The 18,503-nt window shown below is 30.4% G+C and overlaps 2 protein-coding genes and 1 non-coding gene across 3 annotated transcripts; all 3 read left to right on the forward strand.

Annotated features, from left to right (window-relative positions):
- The first annotated feature begins 211 nt into the window (after positions 1-211).
- Positions 212-3,023, forward strand: LOC107409861 (subtilisin-like protease SBT1.4). The gene has a single exon (XM_016017285.3). The coding sequence runs from the start codon at positions 420-422 to the stop codon at positions 2,760-2,762; it is 2,343 nt and encodes a 780-aa protein (XP_015872771.2). The 5' UTR covers positions 212-419; the 3' UTR covers positions 2,763-3,023.
- Positions 3,024-3,359: 336 nt separating this feature from the next.
- Positions 3,360-3,441, forward strand: TRNAS-GCU (transfer RNA serine (anticodon GCU)). Its single transcript has one exon. It is a non-coding gene; the product is annotated as a tRNA-Ser (tRNA).
- Positions 3,442-7,986: 4,545 nt separating this feature from the next.
- Positions 7,987-8,679, forward strand: LOC107406823 (uncharacterized). The gene has a single exon (XM_016014027.4). It carries the CDS (start codon positions 8,033-8,035, stop codon positions 8,420-8,422), a length of 390 nt encoding a protein of 129 aa, XP_015869513.3. The 5' UTR covers positions 7,987-8,032; the 3' UTR covers positions 8,423-8,679.
- The last annotated feature ends 9,824 nt before the right edge of the window (positions 8,680-18,503 follow it).

Here is an 18,503-nt window from a genome sequence, read left to right on the forward strand (position 1 = left end):
TTGTTGATATTTTAGTAAATATCACCTCAACAGTATGGTGAGCATCACTAAAGCACAAAGAACCTTTGGCCCATTCATTGCAATTTGCAAGTCAGAACCCAAAGCTCTCCATATCTCGGAAGAAATACTGAGAAATTATCTAAAATAAAAAGGAGATAATCAGAAATTATAGTATATTTTATTCAAACGAATTGACTAATCGGCAAAGCTATACATACATCAGATGAATGTGACCAAAAACAAGAAGATTATAAGAAGAAATGGCATGCGTGCAAATACTAACCACAACCATGTCCATTTTAATGCCATAGATGCCCCCACTGCTGCATTACACCTATCCGCTCGGCTTTTTAATCTGAGAGTTTCAGACTAATATTTCTCCAATTTCTCAGGAGAACACATAGAGACTCTCACGCAACATGGCCTTTCCTTCTAACCCCTTCTCTTTCATTCCCTTCTTCTTCTTCTTCTTCCTCTTTCTCATACCTCTAAGCTTCTCATCCTCATCGGATGGTCCTCAGAACTTTATCGTTCACGTGGCTAAATCACAGAAGCCCTCTCTCTTCTCCTCCCATCACCACTGGTATAACTCCATCATCAAATCCCTCCCTGCTTCCTCTCACCCTTCCAAGCTTCTCTACTCCTACGACAAAGCCATCCATGGCTTCTCCGCCAGTCTCACCGCCTTTCAGGCTGATAAGCTTCGCGACCTCCCCGCTATTCTCTCGGTGATTCCTGATCAAGCCCGTCAGCTCCACACCACTCACACCCCTAACTTTTTAGGCCTCGCCGATAATTTCGGCCTCTGGCCTAACTCCGATTATGCCGACGATGTCATCGTCGGAGTCCTCGATACCGGAATTTGGCCTGAACGGCCGAGCTTTTCCGATGCCGGGCTTTCGCCTGTTCCGTCGACCTGGAAAGGAAAATGCGAGCTTTCCGATGCCTTTCCGGCTTCGGCTTGTAACCGGAAGATAATCGGTGCCAGAACATTTTACAAGGGATATGAGGAATACAGAAGAAGACCCATTGACGAATCGAAGGAATCGAAATCCCCAAGAGACACACAAGGTCATGGGACCCACACGGCGTCTACGGCTGCCGGAGCTCTGGTTTCGAATGCGAGCTTTTATCATTACGCTAATGGTGTAGCCAGAGGTATGGCTACAAAAGCCCGTATTGCGGCCTACAAGATCTGCTGGGCCTCTGGTTGTTTCGAGTCCGACATTTTGGCTGCCATGGACCAAGCGATTGCCGATGGGGTTCATGTAATTTCGCTCTCCGTTGGGTCTTCCTATGTCTCTCCGTACGACTCTGATTCCATAGCAGTCGGGGCGTTTGGAGCTACCCGACATGGAATCGTCGTTTCTTGCTCGGCAGGAAATTCCGGTCCTGGTCCATCTACTGCATCCAACATCGCTCCTTGGATTCTAACTGTCGGTGCTTCCACCATCGACAGAGAATTCCCTGCCGATGTGATTCTAGGCGATGACAGAGTTTTCAGCGGAGTATCTCTGTATTCTGGAGATCCCCTTGTGGATTTCAAGCTTCCATTGATCTACGCTCAAGACGCTGGAGATAGATACTGCCGTCTTCTCCAACCATCAAAAGTGACCGGAAAAATCGTCGTCTGCGATCGTGGAGGTAATGCTAGAGTTGCAAAAGGAAGCGTGGTGAAGCTCGCCGGCGGTCTGGGAATGATATTGTCTAATACAGAGGACAGCGGCGAAGAACTCATCGCTGATTCCCATCTTATTCCGGCAACTACAGTGGGTCAGATGGCCGGTGACAAAATCAAGGAGTATATCAAATTTAGCCAATACCCAACTGCCAGCATAACCTTCAGAGGAACTGTAATTGGGTCTTCACCTCCGGCTCCAAAGGTCGCATCATTCTCGAGCCGCGGTCCAAATCCTCTGACCCCAGAGATTCTGAAACCTGATATTATAGCTCCTGGTGTCAACATTTTGGCTGCTTGGACAGGTTCTACTAGTCCCACAGATTTAGACATTGATCCAAGACGTGTTGAATTCAATATAATTTCAGGGACTTCAATGTCTTGTCCGCATGTTAGTGGGATCGCTGCTCTGCTTCGAAAGGCTCACCCGGATTGGTCTCCTTCTGCTATAAAATCTGCCCTCGTCACAACCGCTTACACTGTGGACAATTCCGGGAAGAATATTGAAGATCTTGGAAGTGGGAAAGAATCCACACCCTTTATCCATGGAGCAGGACATGTGGATCCCAATAGAGCTCTTAATCCAGGATTGGTCTATGATTTGAATGGTGATGATTATGTGGCATTTTTATGCTCCATTGGATACGATTCCAAGCGTATAGCAGTATTTCTTGGTGAGCCTGCTGGTGCAGATATATGTGCAAGGAAAGTGGCTATCACTGGGAATTTAACAAGTCCTGGTGATCTGAATTATCCATCGTTTTCAGTGGTTTTCAATTCCAATCGAGATAGGGTTAAGTATAAGAGGGTTGTTAAAAATGTTGGGAGTGAAGTTGATGCTGTTTATGAAGTGAATGTGAGTGCACCTCCTGGGGTTGAAATCAATGTGTTGCCTAGCAAGCTTGTGTTTAGTGCAGAGAATCAAACTCAGGCTTATGAAATTACAATATCGACCGGGATTGGGTACGGTGGTGGTGGTGGTTCGGATAGATTCGGTTCGATCGAATGGACGGATGGGAGTCATGGAGTGAGAAGCCCGGTTGCTATTAGATGGAGCAGTGCAGGATCCATAGCTTCCATATGAGTTGTGGCAGCTCTATGTATGTTACTACCTACTACTATTAGGGGAGAATTGAACATTTGTGGTTTTTATTGGTCTTGTGCAATACTGTTGTAACTTATTGTGCCTATTGATGAAGGTTTAAGGATACATTGTACTTGCTGAAGGAAATGTATTGATATTTTCTTTAGACAAATGATTTAAGGATACTTTCTACTTGCTGAAGGAAATGCATTGCATTTTTATTTAGACAAATAAAATTTTGTAAAGCACGCAATTTTTTTTTTTTTTTTTAAATGCTTGGCAGCAGGCGTATGTTGAATGATGCTAATGATATCTTATCAAGGGAAACTAATTCATAGCATTTGCAAACTTTTATTTATTTATTTATTTTCTTTCAATGTCTCAATATCAGACTAATGAACAAACATTACCTTACCAATTTACATAATATTATTTGTTTTAGCTAATATAAATATTTACCAAATGGAGTAGGTCCAGTGTTTTTGCCCTCAAAAATATTATTGTAAATCATATATTCGTGTGAATGGCAAATGCCGAACTGGTTGACTACAACGTCTAAATTTACTTATAAGTAAATATGACAACTATAGAGCACAAGTCGCTTTGGCCGAGTGGTTAAGGCGTGTGCCTGCTAAGTACATGGGGTTTCCCCGCGAGAGTTCGAATCTCTCAGGCGACGTTTGTTTTTTCCACAACCTGTTGAACAACATTTTAAATTTGCAACAAAATTTTTTAACTAAGTAAACAATCTAATTATAAACATTAAAAAAAACTTAAAGAACATGGGCTCCTAATGTCACATGCAACTGATTTAGTACCGCCCAAATGATTTAATATCAAATGTTAAAAGCTTGTAATAGTTTAAAATCATTTGTTAAATTTGTCATATCAATTAAAAATGACAATTCACCATTTAAAATTAATTTTTTTTTTCAAAATAAACATTTGCATAATTATAAATAAAAATAAACTGTGAGATGGTTTTTTTTTTTTTTTTTCCCAGCCAAGGCCAACAACCACAGCCTGGTGGAAGAACGCAGCCACTGGTATGAGATCCATGGAAGACCTTCAAGGCAACAGGATTCCAGCGGTAGCTGTTGACCTCTTTCTTTTAATATATATATATATATATACATATTGTTTTATTTCCCACTTTTCTGTATAAACCTCCACACAAACACAGCTGGGCAGCGCCAACTGATAATCATCGACGGTCATAGTGCTCTTGTCTCTGGTGGATGTGGTTTGGAGAAGAGCTTTAAACTATAAAAGAAATTTGAAGATAATTTTCATTAAAAAAAAAAAAAAAATGAAACAAAGGCGGCCAGCGGCAACTGCCAACATTAGCCAAGGGATCGTAACAGACCGGTGGCGATTTTCTGATAGTAATGGTTGCAGGTTGTTATATGATATTTTTAAAAAACCCTAAAAAAGGAATAAAAAGATGGAAGATCAAAGATATTTTAGTAAATGAAAATTAAATAGAAATATTTATTTCAATTTATAAAATAAAAATATGACATAGCAAACTTGAAAAACTTGTTATTAAATATTTGGGGTGGTACCAAAAATCTGATATCACTATTTCATAGAAAATTTTCTCCAAAGAAAAAATACACTTTCATTAATTCACCCGGAAATTAACAAAAAAAAAAAAAAAAAAAAAAAAAACAACAACAACAAAAACACAGTTTCGTTAATTAGATTGTGATATGCAAGACGTACAATTTTTTTTTTTTTTTAAGTGTTCATAGCAATATTCAATCACATATTGGAGCGTATAATAGCAATACAACAATTCCATGATTTTCAGTCAAAAAAAAAAAAAAAAAAAACAATTCCATGATTTGGACCTGGTAAAGATTTAAATATGAAGATATTCAAGCCCCAACAAGTAATGGACAGAGCCGATTTGTCTTTACTATTACCCATACTACTTACTATCATAGGATGGGCTGAGAATATCCACAATTAGGCCCAATTTAATGTGATACCCGGTTCTCTATCAACCCAATTTACTGCTACGAATTCAATATTACAAATTTATTACAATGAACAATTATAGAATAAGATGTAAAATATAAGCCAAGTGTGTGTTTGTAAACAAATACTTCACCTAACTTAAGAATAACATGTTCTCCTCTTCGAATATTTATTTCATATTATATACCTCACTTACCTCGAGTTCAAAATTCAAAAATCACCATTAAAAATAATATGAAGTATAAATTATTTAACATTCTTCATTTTTCTATCCATATTTAATGCTTTTTAGACTATTGACTTCTATTCTTTTATTTATTTTTTCCGTTAGAATAAGTGTCAATGGCTCAAAACTAGGAAGTTCCTAGGAACCACACCCACTCTTATTTGAAGAAATAGAGCATTAGATTTGACCAAAGGTGGGTTGAAAAACCATTTTTACCTCCTTCCTCATTTGTTTTATCCATTACCGTTTACCTTTTTTTTCTTTTCCTTTTTTTTTTTTTTAATCCAAAACAATACTCCAAACCATTCGATTTAGGGACTGGTCCATCTTTGTTCACCTTTTTTAGCTTTTTGCTTTTTACCAAAAAAATTTCTCGTCATTTTTATCAATTTACTTTCCGAATTAGGATTACTCATTCTTAGAGTTTTTTGAATAGTAACTTTTATATATACGCATCTCAGTTCTTCACTGTAAAAACCAGGGGCTGATTAGGTCCAAAACAATTAGTCAGATGGTACATCATTTATTATTATTATTATTATTATTTTGGTAGAAGATGGTACATTATTTTTATTATAACAACACCTTATCTTTTTGCGCTTTATAATATTCTATAAAACTCATAAATTATCAAAGTCCATACATGAAACTTTCTTTTCAATTCGGAAAGAGTCAACTAAATGAACCTAATTAGCATAATTAAACAGCCAACGATCATCAGCTTTTAATTTAAAAAATAAATAAATTAAAAAAATTACATGAAATATTTTCGGGGATAGGTTAGGCGACCATTCAATTTTAACTACCAAAAAAAAAAACAAAAAAATAGGTAGTATTGGATATCCCTGCATTTCCGTATCTATGCTGCTTTGCTGCTATCAGGATGTATTATAGATCATATGCATGTCTTTTGAATATTGATTACAGTCGTAAATTTATAGTCGCGTGGAAACTGTCATATAAGGAAGGATAAAAAAAAACAATATATACAGGGGTCAAATATATATATGGTATTATATATGATCCCCTTGATTAATTGAAAATTACGGCTTCAGCAAAACTAATAAATAAAATAGTACTTGTCTATTCATCGGTTTTAAGTTTTTCAACTATTTATATGATATGATATTTATCATCCGCATCATACGCAATATTTTATTGATACATTATTCTCATAGCTTTGACTAATGAGAATTGCTATATATTTAGAAAGTTGCATACATTATTCTTATAGCTTTATGTAATGTGAATTACTATATATTAGAAAGTTGCAATAGTTATAATTATTCTTTTTGAAGCGTTACAACAATTTAATTTAAAAAAAAAAAAAAAAAAAAGTGGTGTCTCAAACCACAACTTTGTTGGTATGAGGGACATTAGTTATAATTATATATATATATATATATATATATATATATATATATATATATATATATATATATATGTAAATATTCTCTGGAAACTATTTTCCTTTTAATCTTGAAAGATATGCTGATGTGAAGTTTAAAAATAGGATTCATATAATTGCATTAAAAATTTAAATACTTACCTTCAAAGGTTTACTTTTTCATTTTAAATTTTTTAGAATTTAAAAAATAATTTATTATTAAATGAGTAATTTTTTAAAAAAATAGATTAGTTAGTCTTAATCCCATTTCTATTATCCACATCATTATATCTCCCAAGATAAAATAATAAATATTTCCTAGGAGATCAATTATTTGTATATATAAAGAGAAATGATGTTATATTTTCTTAGATTACAAGCTAAATTAGATTAGGCTAGCTCTTGCGTCTTAATCTCAAATTTAATGCGCACTCCCTCCCTATATTTGGATAGAATAATACTATGGATACTAAATAAATTTATCAAAATGTATAATAAATATCATATATTAATTTTTAATTGGTTTATATTTAATTATATTTATCTTTTTAAAGATTTATTTTTTTATAATTAGATTATAATAGTACATTAACTAATAAAATATTAACATATAACTTTTGGTACATATTTTGATACAATTATTTATTATCCCTAACATTACTTGTTTGGATATTAATGCATATTGATGACATTTCTTTCAAATACGAAATGGAAATGTAACAAATTAATATAATTTAGATATTTTTAAATTAAATAAAATAATTTTTTAATCTCCAAATAAATAATAAGTTGGTACCAAATTTTTTATTTTTTATTTTTTACCGAGTGTGTACTAAAATTTCGTTTAAAAATTTTGTCATTAATAACATTGATTGAGATAGTGGTATTATTTTCTTCAAGAAATGGATGGTATTATTATTATGGATTCAGAAAAAAAGAGAAAAAGAAAAGTAAAGAGGGCGGTAGTTTTGTATTTTGTGGTTGCTATAAGGAAAAGTAATCTTAATACGGACTCTTAAATAGTATCAATGAAAATGATCAGATGAAAACTTAAAACTACATATGGAATAATATATATATACATATATATGTGTGTGTACAATTTTGTAAAATATTTGAACAATAATGAATTAATCTTTAAAATTCTGTCCACAACTCTCAAGCTAGATTGTTTTCAAAATGGTCAAATTTTTTTATCGTCGTTGCAACCAAAAAAAGAATCTATTAAATGGATTCGGAGCAAACTTTTATAGGACAGCACAATCAAAGAGACCTCAAATTCGTCGCAAAAGAAACTTAAATAACATATTTATAGCAAACTTAAATATGTAGGTTAACCTGGGATTATTTTGCTCCTTCCCATAGAATAAGTTTTATTAAAAATTGGATTATTTAATAAACAAGTGCATAGTCCGCATGTTTAGTAACCCTGTAACGCACAAAAACCATCATGTGGTGTCTAATTCCAAAGTCTCAAACGCTTGACGGGTCAGCATACCCAAAGATGCTTTTAGTCCGATTTATTTTTGGTCAATAGTTTATTTTTATACTTTTTTCTTTTTTTTTTCTTTTTTATTTGGCTTCAATATTTAAATATGCTTTTATTTGTGTGTGTATAAATATCCCTTCTCATTCACACACAGACACACACATATCCATTCCATTCCAATATACATGGCTCAAGACCAGGAGCTCCATGGCCAAAACTTGGCCCTCACCAATCCAAATCGGAGGGTGGTCCGCCGTACAATCCCACTCCGTCGTCGTAGGGTGCCGGCGATTCGCCTAGGAGGAAAGAGGCCGGGAAGAGTTGTGGGGTTGATAGGGATATTGAGGAGGATTAAAGTAAGATGGCTGAAATTACGATACTTGTACATGTTGAGGAAGCTGAGGGAGTATTATAGGAAGACGGTTAAGGAGCTGAAGGAAGCAAGTGCCACCATCGAAGCTTTCCAGCAAAGGGCTCTTCTGGAGACTTCTTTTGCTTTACCTGTTATGGGTGTCTCCTTCAATAACTATCCTGCTGTGGCTGCTTCAGATCGTCCTCGAACACTTATCATGTAGAAACTTTCTAGTATTCTCTTTCAATTTCTTTCTTATTTCCTTCCCAATTATCACAATTTTTTTTTTTTTTAAAACTATGTTCAACCATTTAATTTCTTTCAGAACAAGTGTCAATGAATTGTATTTTGAACCAATATAAGAGAAAATATGAAAACATGCAAGTTGATGAAATTATGGCTCAGACAAGGGGATGATCATTGAAAGTTCAAATTAGGACCCCAAAAAAAAAGAAAAAAAAAATGTTGATCAAATTATACAACCCTTAGAGTTGTATTTTCTCTTAATCAAAATTTATATTCTGGTACTATATATTATAAACATATTGATATAGATTGTAATTTATTTATTTGGACACGGATGGATCGGACTTGCTTGAGTATTTCTAGATATGTATATTTATATAACTTGAGTTTAATTGTGCCAAATCGTAATCCTCTACTGGAGATTTATTGAATCTGTAGAAGTTAAGTATAAAATCCAGCAAAAGATATACAAAGTCAATTTTAGTGATGATCTCAGATCTGACGTTTCAAGAGGCAGAGATCTACATCCATCACCTAATCAAGGGTAATATTCTGAATAAAAGTTCGTTAAACGGACATATAATATTTATAAAACGCCAAAAACAACCCTATAATTGCTGTTATATAACAAAGGCAAGATGACACAGCAGACGATAAAAAGATGGATCAGGAGAGAGAACAACGCTAACAAACAATTAGTATACATATTATATAAATAATTAAGAAAAATAAATGATTTTGGATCTGCCCCCTACAATTTCACATACTTGGATAGAGGTCACTACTTGGAATAATAGAATCAAAAAAAAATTGAAAAAGAAATCTGGGATTAGCACTCATAAAACCTATCAAGAAAATAATATTAAAAATCATAATTAATTGGATAAAATAAGGGGAGACATCATTCATATGGGTCAGAAGATTCAGAAGATTAAAAATCACATATGCCTTACAATGCTTTCAGTCTTTTTCTGTGTTCTGCATATATATCCTTGCTGAGTTGCATCGTATAATTTAATTTCTTTATTCTCTTTATTTGTTGTAGTGTTTGTTATTAATTTTAAATTCTGTCATGCAAAACTCTCGATTAGTCTATAAAGATCTCAATTAATAAATGAACATTACAAGTTTTTCTTTATTAGAATATGGAACAAGTTATAATAGAATATGACCTAATTAATTGTACATACATAAAATAATGTATATAATAATGAAAACGATATATATAAATGTTGGTAAACGTGACGATCATATGCAATTATGCATAATGCAGGATATATTGCACTGCTAATTTATATGTATATCAGTAGTATGAATACGAATTGATTCAGATCTTGGCTTTCCATTTTATAAATTTATCTATTATACAGATAGGACAAAAATCTTACATTATACAGATAGGACAAAAATCTTACATCAATCACATAATTAAGATGCAAAGCTGGAGATTGACTTAGACATGGTATTGATCAGATTCGATTATGTACGTGAGCATACGACTTGTTCCCGAGTGTGGAAAATTTAGAACTGTTAAACTTGTTCATTTTTTTATTAATTAATTTATTTCTGATTTTTTAATTATAAATATTGAATTGATAATTCATTCAAAGTTTATGATAGTCGTAACTTGGATGGATTTAAAAAACCAATTAAAAACGTAATCAATGGCACTGATTTTGTGAATGAGATAATTAATTAATTACAAATACGTACCCACCTATCTCAATGATTAAACCTTGGAGGTAAAGGCAATTGAAACGACATGGTCAACAAAATTTTAGGGTCAATGAGTTCAACAGGTGACCAATGAGAGATGATCTCAATCAATATAAACGCAACCTTGTGAGATATTCTCAGGATGAAGAACAATACAGTGGACTGATAGTGATAATGATCATAATGAGTCCAATATATATATATCTACATATTTTTGTGATGTAATCATTTATACATATATGTTAATTTAATGTATTGGATCCCCCATTATCTACTTACAGAATTCATATTATTTTGGATTCTTCTTTTCATTAATTTCCTTCTTAATTGTTGGTTAGAAAGTTATACATCATGGGCATTGAAAACCTAATTAGCAATAGAGAGATTGTCCCTGCAAGGTAAATCTAGAGGTATTATTCACATTCCTCCATCATGATCTTTGGTTCTAATAACCTCTATACTTGTAATTTAGACCACATAAAATTACCAAAAGACCTAAACAATTGTTTCCTTCCCTGTATCTCGGGGTGTATTGAGTCGTACCACCGTGTGCATAGGGTTGTATTGGCAATGTAAAAGAAAGTAGAAACATGCATTAGAATACGGTCCTCAATGGGCTTTTTGACTTGGTCTGGTAACTGGGCCTTAATTTTGGTTTGGTCCTCTGAGCTGGGCCTTTATTAGTAATAAGAAATAAACGCCAATGGTTTGCAGAGTTTGCTCACTCTCTATGGCCAAGGTTGAAACAACTTATTTTTATTTTTTATTTTTTTGATATTAGAGATGGGGAATCCTTGTTGAACCTAATTATTATTATTATTCTTATTATTATTATTGAGTGGGAAAAAAAAAAAAAAAAAGGTTGAAAGGGTACACTTTTTTTTTTTTTTTAAATGCTAGAATGTTGGAAGGGTAGACTTTGATATATTCCTGCAACCAAATTGTATGATGTGTGTGATCTATAAGATTCTCACTTTTTTTTTTTCTTCTTTCACTTTTTCGGTGAAATACGTGTCTCTCAATTGATTTCAATATCATGAATATAAAGAATTGCATTGCTGATTATGTGAATCTCAGGTAACAAATTATGTTGGAAATTTGCAAGTCATGCTCCGACTACGCTGACCCCAGAGAATTGTACTCTTTATTTTTCTTTCCCTCTTCGGAAATCAATGGAATTGTATTTAATTATATATATTTTGGAGGAATGATAATATTGACTGCTTTCATGTCTCATTTTTCACGGGAGAGACTTTAACTATATAACCATTTTACCATATGTGAATGCTACAACTAAGTGGTCACCAGTCAATAAACATTTACTATTTTAAAATGTTATGTAATTTGAAACATTTAAACCTAAAGTAGTAATTGTAATGAATCGATTTACTCTGATTTGTCATAATTGTAATGAATCTATTTTCTCTGATTTGTCATACTTTTTATTAGTCAAGAATAATGTTTTCCACGCTCACATTAGAGAAAATAAGCCATGTTCCTTAAGGGGTGAACATATTTTCTTTTGTGAGCTGGATTATCCAGCTTTCTTAGTATGTATATGTAATAAATCAAACTTTTCCACCAGGAAATGGCAAAAATTCCAAATTTAAAAAAAAAATAAAAAAAAAATAAAAAAAAGTTCTTGACACTGGGTACTAATTGACCCAAATTAAAGAATTGCTTAATTAATATTTAATGACAAAAACCAAATGAGAGAAACGTGGTTCATCCTATTAGGAGAGGAAGGTAGATCACATCCACGCATGCAAACTTGAAAGTAATGAGTAATGGCATGCATTAGCACTAATAAATAAATAAAAATACTCAAATCTCCAAACTGATACAACATATATATATATATATATGATGAGTGCTGCAAAAAATTCATGATTTGAAATTATTTAATCTATATATAAATATGTAGTGTGATTGCCCAGAGATTAGACTACATAGTGGTCGGACAAAAGTAGTAGCTGAAGAGAACTTTGTTTGATTAATTAATGTATTTTTCTTATTGTTCTCTGTTCCCCTGTCAAGCCAAAAAATTATTTGTTTCAATTTTTTTTTTATATGCATATACTCATATTTTTATCATGGTTAATATTTAAGCCATATCTTCCATTTTCAGAGGCTATAATTGGATTATTCTTAGAAAGTGGCTGCTTTTTGGCTGGGAGAAAGTGGGACTAGAAATTTTATATTCATATAATATATGAAATTATATTTTTTATATACCTCCACTTAGCAAAATCTGTGTGCTAAAAGTTGCTTATGATACAGGAGAAAAAAAAAAAAAAAAGCATTAACCAGAAGCATAATTTGGTTGGGAAACTTGGTCACATCATAGCAGGGCAACTTTTCAACACCTTTTGAGTGCTGGAGTTGATAAGTAGGATATTGGTTTTATGTTATTTTCTTAATTAATTAGCATATACTTTGATGCAAACATTTGTGGCTATAACTGATCATGTACTACTTGCTTGAAAACACCTTGCCACCTGCTCTGTCCCTCGATAGGAATCTCCTTAATTGAGCTTATGTTTATGCAATTAGTTAACTTAAGGCTTGTGTTAATAGTTGTGTCACTAAACTGACTATTTACATAATTTTGCTGACAGATTGATAAAAAAGAATTAATAAAATTTACATAGGTTAATTTGCTCCAGTACAGAGTATTTTACAAAGATATGTTTGTTTTAATTGTTGTAATTTTTATGACAACTAATTAAAACACGTCGATATATAAATATAATATATATATATATATATAATATTAATATTTATGATCCTGTATATTCATTTGATTATTTTCTACAAATTTGAGAAACGATCTGCCAGCAAGCCATATGTCGTGAATCATGAGTATGGTGTAGTAGATCGGCATGAAAGTAAGTTCGGTAAGATTATACAATCCATCAACAAGGAAAATTTTAAAAAATTTAAAATTAAAAAAATTAAAAGATTTGGAATTATTTACAGTCACTGATAAACAGTTTGAATGACGTTGACTGTTGACTGCCGTGAATCATTTGTTGTTTGAAATTGTGATCATAAATAATTGAAGAGATTTCAGCGTCCCAAGTTTTGCTTATATAATTTTCCTTACCAAATATATATTAATTTGCTTCATTATCAGCCATTCGAGCCATCCAGCTAGCTTTTAGAATTGAAATTAATTAAGTTTTTTTATGTACCATTTAATTGGTCGTCAAAATCTCCATCTTTGGATTATTGTGATATTCCACATCTTTTTCCATAGCTCAAAATCAAACTCATGGTCTCAGTGCCGAAGAAAAGCCAATCCAGGGGGCTAGCTAGATACATATATTGAACTGATAAGGATTTCAAAGCTCAAAGTCTTTTACAGATAATAGCCTAAAGCCATAATAACATTAAAAATATATATTAATAATAAATTTATTCAATTTCTTTTTGAATTTTCGTATAAATCTATTAATTACAAAATAAACTTAGTTTTTTTGATAGACAAAGAAAAAAAAAGAAAGAAGCTAATTACAATGATATTATATGAGACATCGAAAGGAACCCAAAAAAAAAAAAAAAAAAAGAAGCTAATTACCAGGATATTATATGAGACATCAAATGGACATTAGCAATCCAAATTAAAGTAAGTAAACACCACCACCTTTAAGTTATCATTGTTTTCATGCTATTTCACGTTCAAGCATATGGAATGAAATATATAACAAAAAAAAGACATATATTCTTAAAATATTATAGGAATTAGAGTATATTAAAGTGTAAAATGAAAATGAACCGAGAGATTAAAAGGATTGGCAGCACTAACCTATTCCTTTTTTATAATTGTCAACCCTAACATAAAATATCCATACATACATATATACAGGAGAGGAGATGAGATAAAATAAAATAATTGAAAAACCATTAACATCCATTTTAGAACAAAAAATAATAAAAAAATTAGTGACGACATATGCCTAATAAAAACCATAATATTTGAAAAAATTACAAAAGTATCATCTAATCTTTTATCAACACTTTTAGTATTGCTATAGATTTATGTCAATTAATAGACATGCTAGCTGTTAGGAGAAAAAATGCTTCAAAAAAACCAAATCCGGTACATAAATAATTAATATTATCCCCACTTATTTCTTCAACTAATATATTCACATTTTATAAATTAAAAACCGTCCAAAACTGATCTAATTTCTATTTTTTGAAATATATATACAGATGAATGTAGTTTTTTTTTTTTTTCTCTCAATACAAGAACGTGTATTATATCATGTTGTTGATGTGTATATATATATATATATATATATATATATTTTTTTTTTTATGTCATGTTGATGATTAAGAAGTGATTTGTGTTAGAAAAAATACAATAGATAAGACAAATTTCATTTAAATCTTCTCAAGCTTTACAATAATTGCACTCAAGATTTTATACTTTTGAAATATAATCGTTCATCTCCCTTTAGTTTTTTATATTTATCAAAATATAACAATTTGTTAGTTTTTTAAATTAATTTTTACAGTTAAAGCCATATAAAAGTTAAAAATCAGAATTATATGATTGAATAATATTATGAAAATATAATTGTAACTTTTAACAATTAAAAACTAAGAAATAAGATTTAAATAATAAATTTCAAAATTTTAAAGTTTAATTGAAATTAAGATAAAATTGAGGGGTTTAATTGAATCTCTCTTTTGAAGAAAGAGACATCAAAGTTAAAAAAATATATAATAATCTTAATTTAAACTCAATAACTCTACTTAAAAAAAAATATATATATATATATATATATATATATATATATATATATATAAATTAAAAACAATGTCCAAAACAGACCGATTATATACGTGAAAAGAGTGTTAAAAAAATATTAAATAAATAATTACTTACCTCTTAGCAATTTAAGTGTGGAAAAAGTATAGCGATTCAACTATAATAGTCTAAACTCAATGTTTGTATAAATTGTTACAGTTGTGTATATATATATATATATATAAATTCTACAATGCCGAATTGTTACAGTTATTTGTATATATATATATATATATATATATATATATTTTATAATATGGATTGGTCATATTTCTGCTTAGATGTGATATGTATTGTAAAATTACTTTATATAAATATATTTATATATATACACACACATATAATGTTTTCCTTTTTCTTTTTTCTTTTTTTGTTTTTTGTGATAATTGTTACAATTGTACGTATGGACGGTAAAGGTATAGGTGTAACGACTACTCTAGGCTGGTTCACCATTATGATTGTCCTAAAAATTTGGGAGTGGGTCCCATGAAATCTGAGGCTCAGTCGCAGACAACAGAGAGCAATAGGCCGGTGGACGGATGGACGTTCCTCACCATACGACTGGTGGACTGTCCCTGTAGTATTTTTTGGGCATTAAACCAAATAAAAAATTAAAATAATAAAATAAAAGGTTTTATTTATAAGCGTACAGCCGTTTTTTGATCAGAGGCTTCGGCTTTCGTGGACGGTGCTGTGTTCGGTATGCCTTTTGACTTTTCTCCTTCATAAATTGGACCGGGAAATGTCAGCGGGTCAAGATTTGGTATTTTTCTTGCAGACGGGTCTCAGGGTAGTTTTGGAAACTCGGATTAGAGCCCGAAGAGTACTTTCAGTGTCACCATCCAATTAGCATTTGACATTTGGCAAGGAAACTTATGAAAATGACAATTCAAAATTATATATCCATAAGTCTAAAATCATTAAATTGAAAAAAAAAACTTAAAAATCAAGCTGGCTGTATTTGGGCAACCGACCGTGTACCAAAATAATTTCCAAATTCAAACTTTTAATTGCTTCCAACTCGGACAAGCTATAATGTTCCACCAATGATATATCTTGAGAGTTATATATTTATACATATGAAAATGATATAGTTAGAAATTTATATAGAAAATATATATTTTTTATTAATAAAGTTATTTGAATCCAGAATTTTTATCTCATATATAAGTGAGTGTGTGCATTAATATTAAACTGTTCCCCACCATATATATATATATATATATGTATGTCAATATTTACAAGTTAGTGATGTAAATAATGGTTCATAACTTTTAATTCCAACGAATTTTTTATGGCATTTTACTCGTTGGTTTGGACCTTGAATTATTCTCTTCATGGACCATGCTTGATCAATCTTGGACGAATTTAAGCCAAGATTGAAAAGAAATGTGCAATGGGAACAATCGAATTTCCTCCTACTATATTATATTATATCAATTGGTCATAGTCCAAATTAAGGGTATATATGGTCAATAGCTGGATACGACACTCAATGTGTTAAACTTCAAAGTTTTAAGGTCAAAATATAGAGATGAATATATATATATATATATATATATATAAGTTTCCCAACTACAAAAAATTCTATGGTCCAAATTATATACGTAAAGTCTGTTGGCAATTCGCAATCTGTTTCTCCAAAAAGCAATGTTTGCCTCTTTCACATGCAGCGAATTCAAAGAGTTTAGCTTTGAAATTTCTCCATGCTTCTGGACTTCATGACTCACAAACTTAGCGGTCAGTGTTAAATCTGACAATGTATTTTAGTAGATCAAAATTCAATCTTATTTTTATATAATAAATATTAAAAATATTTTCAATTCTGAATGTAGATTATTGTACATATAAAAGATCAATTCATGATGTTGAGTAGATATAGCGGCTTGAATATATAGTTAAATAAATAGTAATGTACAAAACACTATTATGGCTATTATTCACTATTGATTAGTTATGTATTTTATTAATTTTTTTAAAAAAAATTAACTTTAACAAAAATAAAGAATATAAATAAATTTCTTTTTAATAGTAATGTACAAAAAACATTGTTGATGGCTATTATTCACTATGGATTAATTATGTATTTTATTAATTTTTTTAAAAAATTAACCGTTTTAAAAAAATTTAACTTTTACAAAAATAATGAATATTTGACAAAACATATAGAATAAACATTCATCTTAATAATGTTAAAACTGCATTAGTTTTATATTCAAAATAGACATTGTCATTGCAAAGTAATTTTTTTAAAATATTATTTATCTTGTTTATGTATAAGGTCTATTCTCAAATCAACTCCAATAATAAATGTAGATTGTCGCTTATATTACATAAAAATTGACATCGTCTAAATTTAACTAGCATAATTATATAATCAATTTTAAAATTGTTCTCAAATAATAATGTGCAAAAAGTTATTTTATAACTATTTAATTAATCATATATATTTTATTAATTTTTTTTCTTTTTTAAAAATTGACCTTTTAAGAAAAATTTTCTTTTAATAAAACTTTACAATGTATGACAAAATATTTAGATAAATCTATTGGAGTGGTTTTTTTTTTTTTTAATAGACTATCTATTTTTATGATGTATTAAAAAAATCTAGCAGTAGACACAATTATTGAAAATGCTTGTTACAGTCCATTTTTCTATTGAATATGTTTCAATTGGAATCCGTTTGGTATAACTGATAAAAATAAATATTTAGCCTGTAGAGTTTTGTATAATAGATATTTTTGAAAAAGAACTATTATTAAAAAGTTAATAAGTATTTGACTATAAATAAAAAAGTTGTATTAAATACTCAGTGTGTTTTCATATAAGTTAAAATAGCTGTATTAAATGCTCATTAAGTTCCATATAAGCTTTAAAAAAAAAATTTAAAAATATAAAATTTGGATTTATCTAAAATAGTTTAAAAAAATTATTTTTTGTTATCAACAAGTACTTGTTATCTTTTGTCAAACATCTTTATTTTTTAACAAAAAAACTTTTGGCATTCAGTACAGTTTTTGACAAAAAAAAACTCTACCAAATAGACACTTAGTATTCTTTATAAAATATTCTTATTAAAGGACTTAACTAATAAAGTTTTACTATTTATTAACGATAATAGTTATTACAAATAGGATCCTTGTTGAATTATTAATGATCATTAACTTTGGGACCAATATATCATTTAATAATTTAATTGATTGTTCAAAAATATTTTTAAGTTTTCAAATTAGAATTAAAAAAATAATACAAATCAAATGCTGCTAATTTGCATTTGTCATGTTAAAACAAGGATTCGGACAATGATCATCACCACAAATATCAAAACTCTTTTCTAATTAATATGAATTATATTAACTGGTTGCTGATCAGCCTATGCACCGTCCCTGTTACCTGCCTAATCGGGATCCAATAAAAGGCTTATTTATTTATTTGATTATTTTTTTATTTATTTACTTATATTTAAGAGCGTTTTTGATTTTATTTTTTTTATTTGGTACAAATTAACAATTTAAGGAGAAAT

This window comes from Ziziphus jujuba, chromosome 1 (assembly GCF_031755915.1).
Source record: "Ziziphus jujuba cultivar Dongzao chromosome 1, ASM3175591v1".
Lineage (NCBI taxonomy): Eukaryota > Viridiplantae > Streptophyta > Magnoliopsida > Rosales > Rhamnaceae > Ziziphus > Ziziphus jujuba.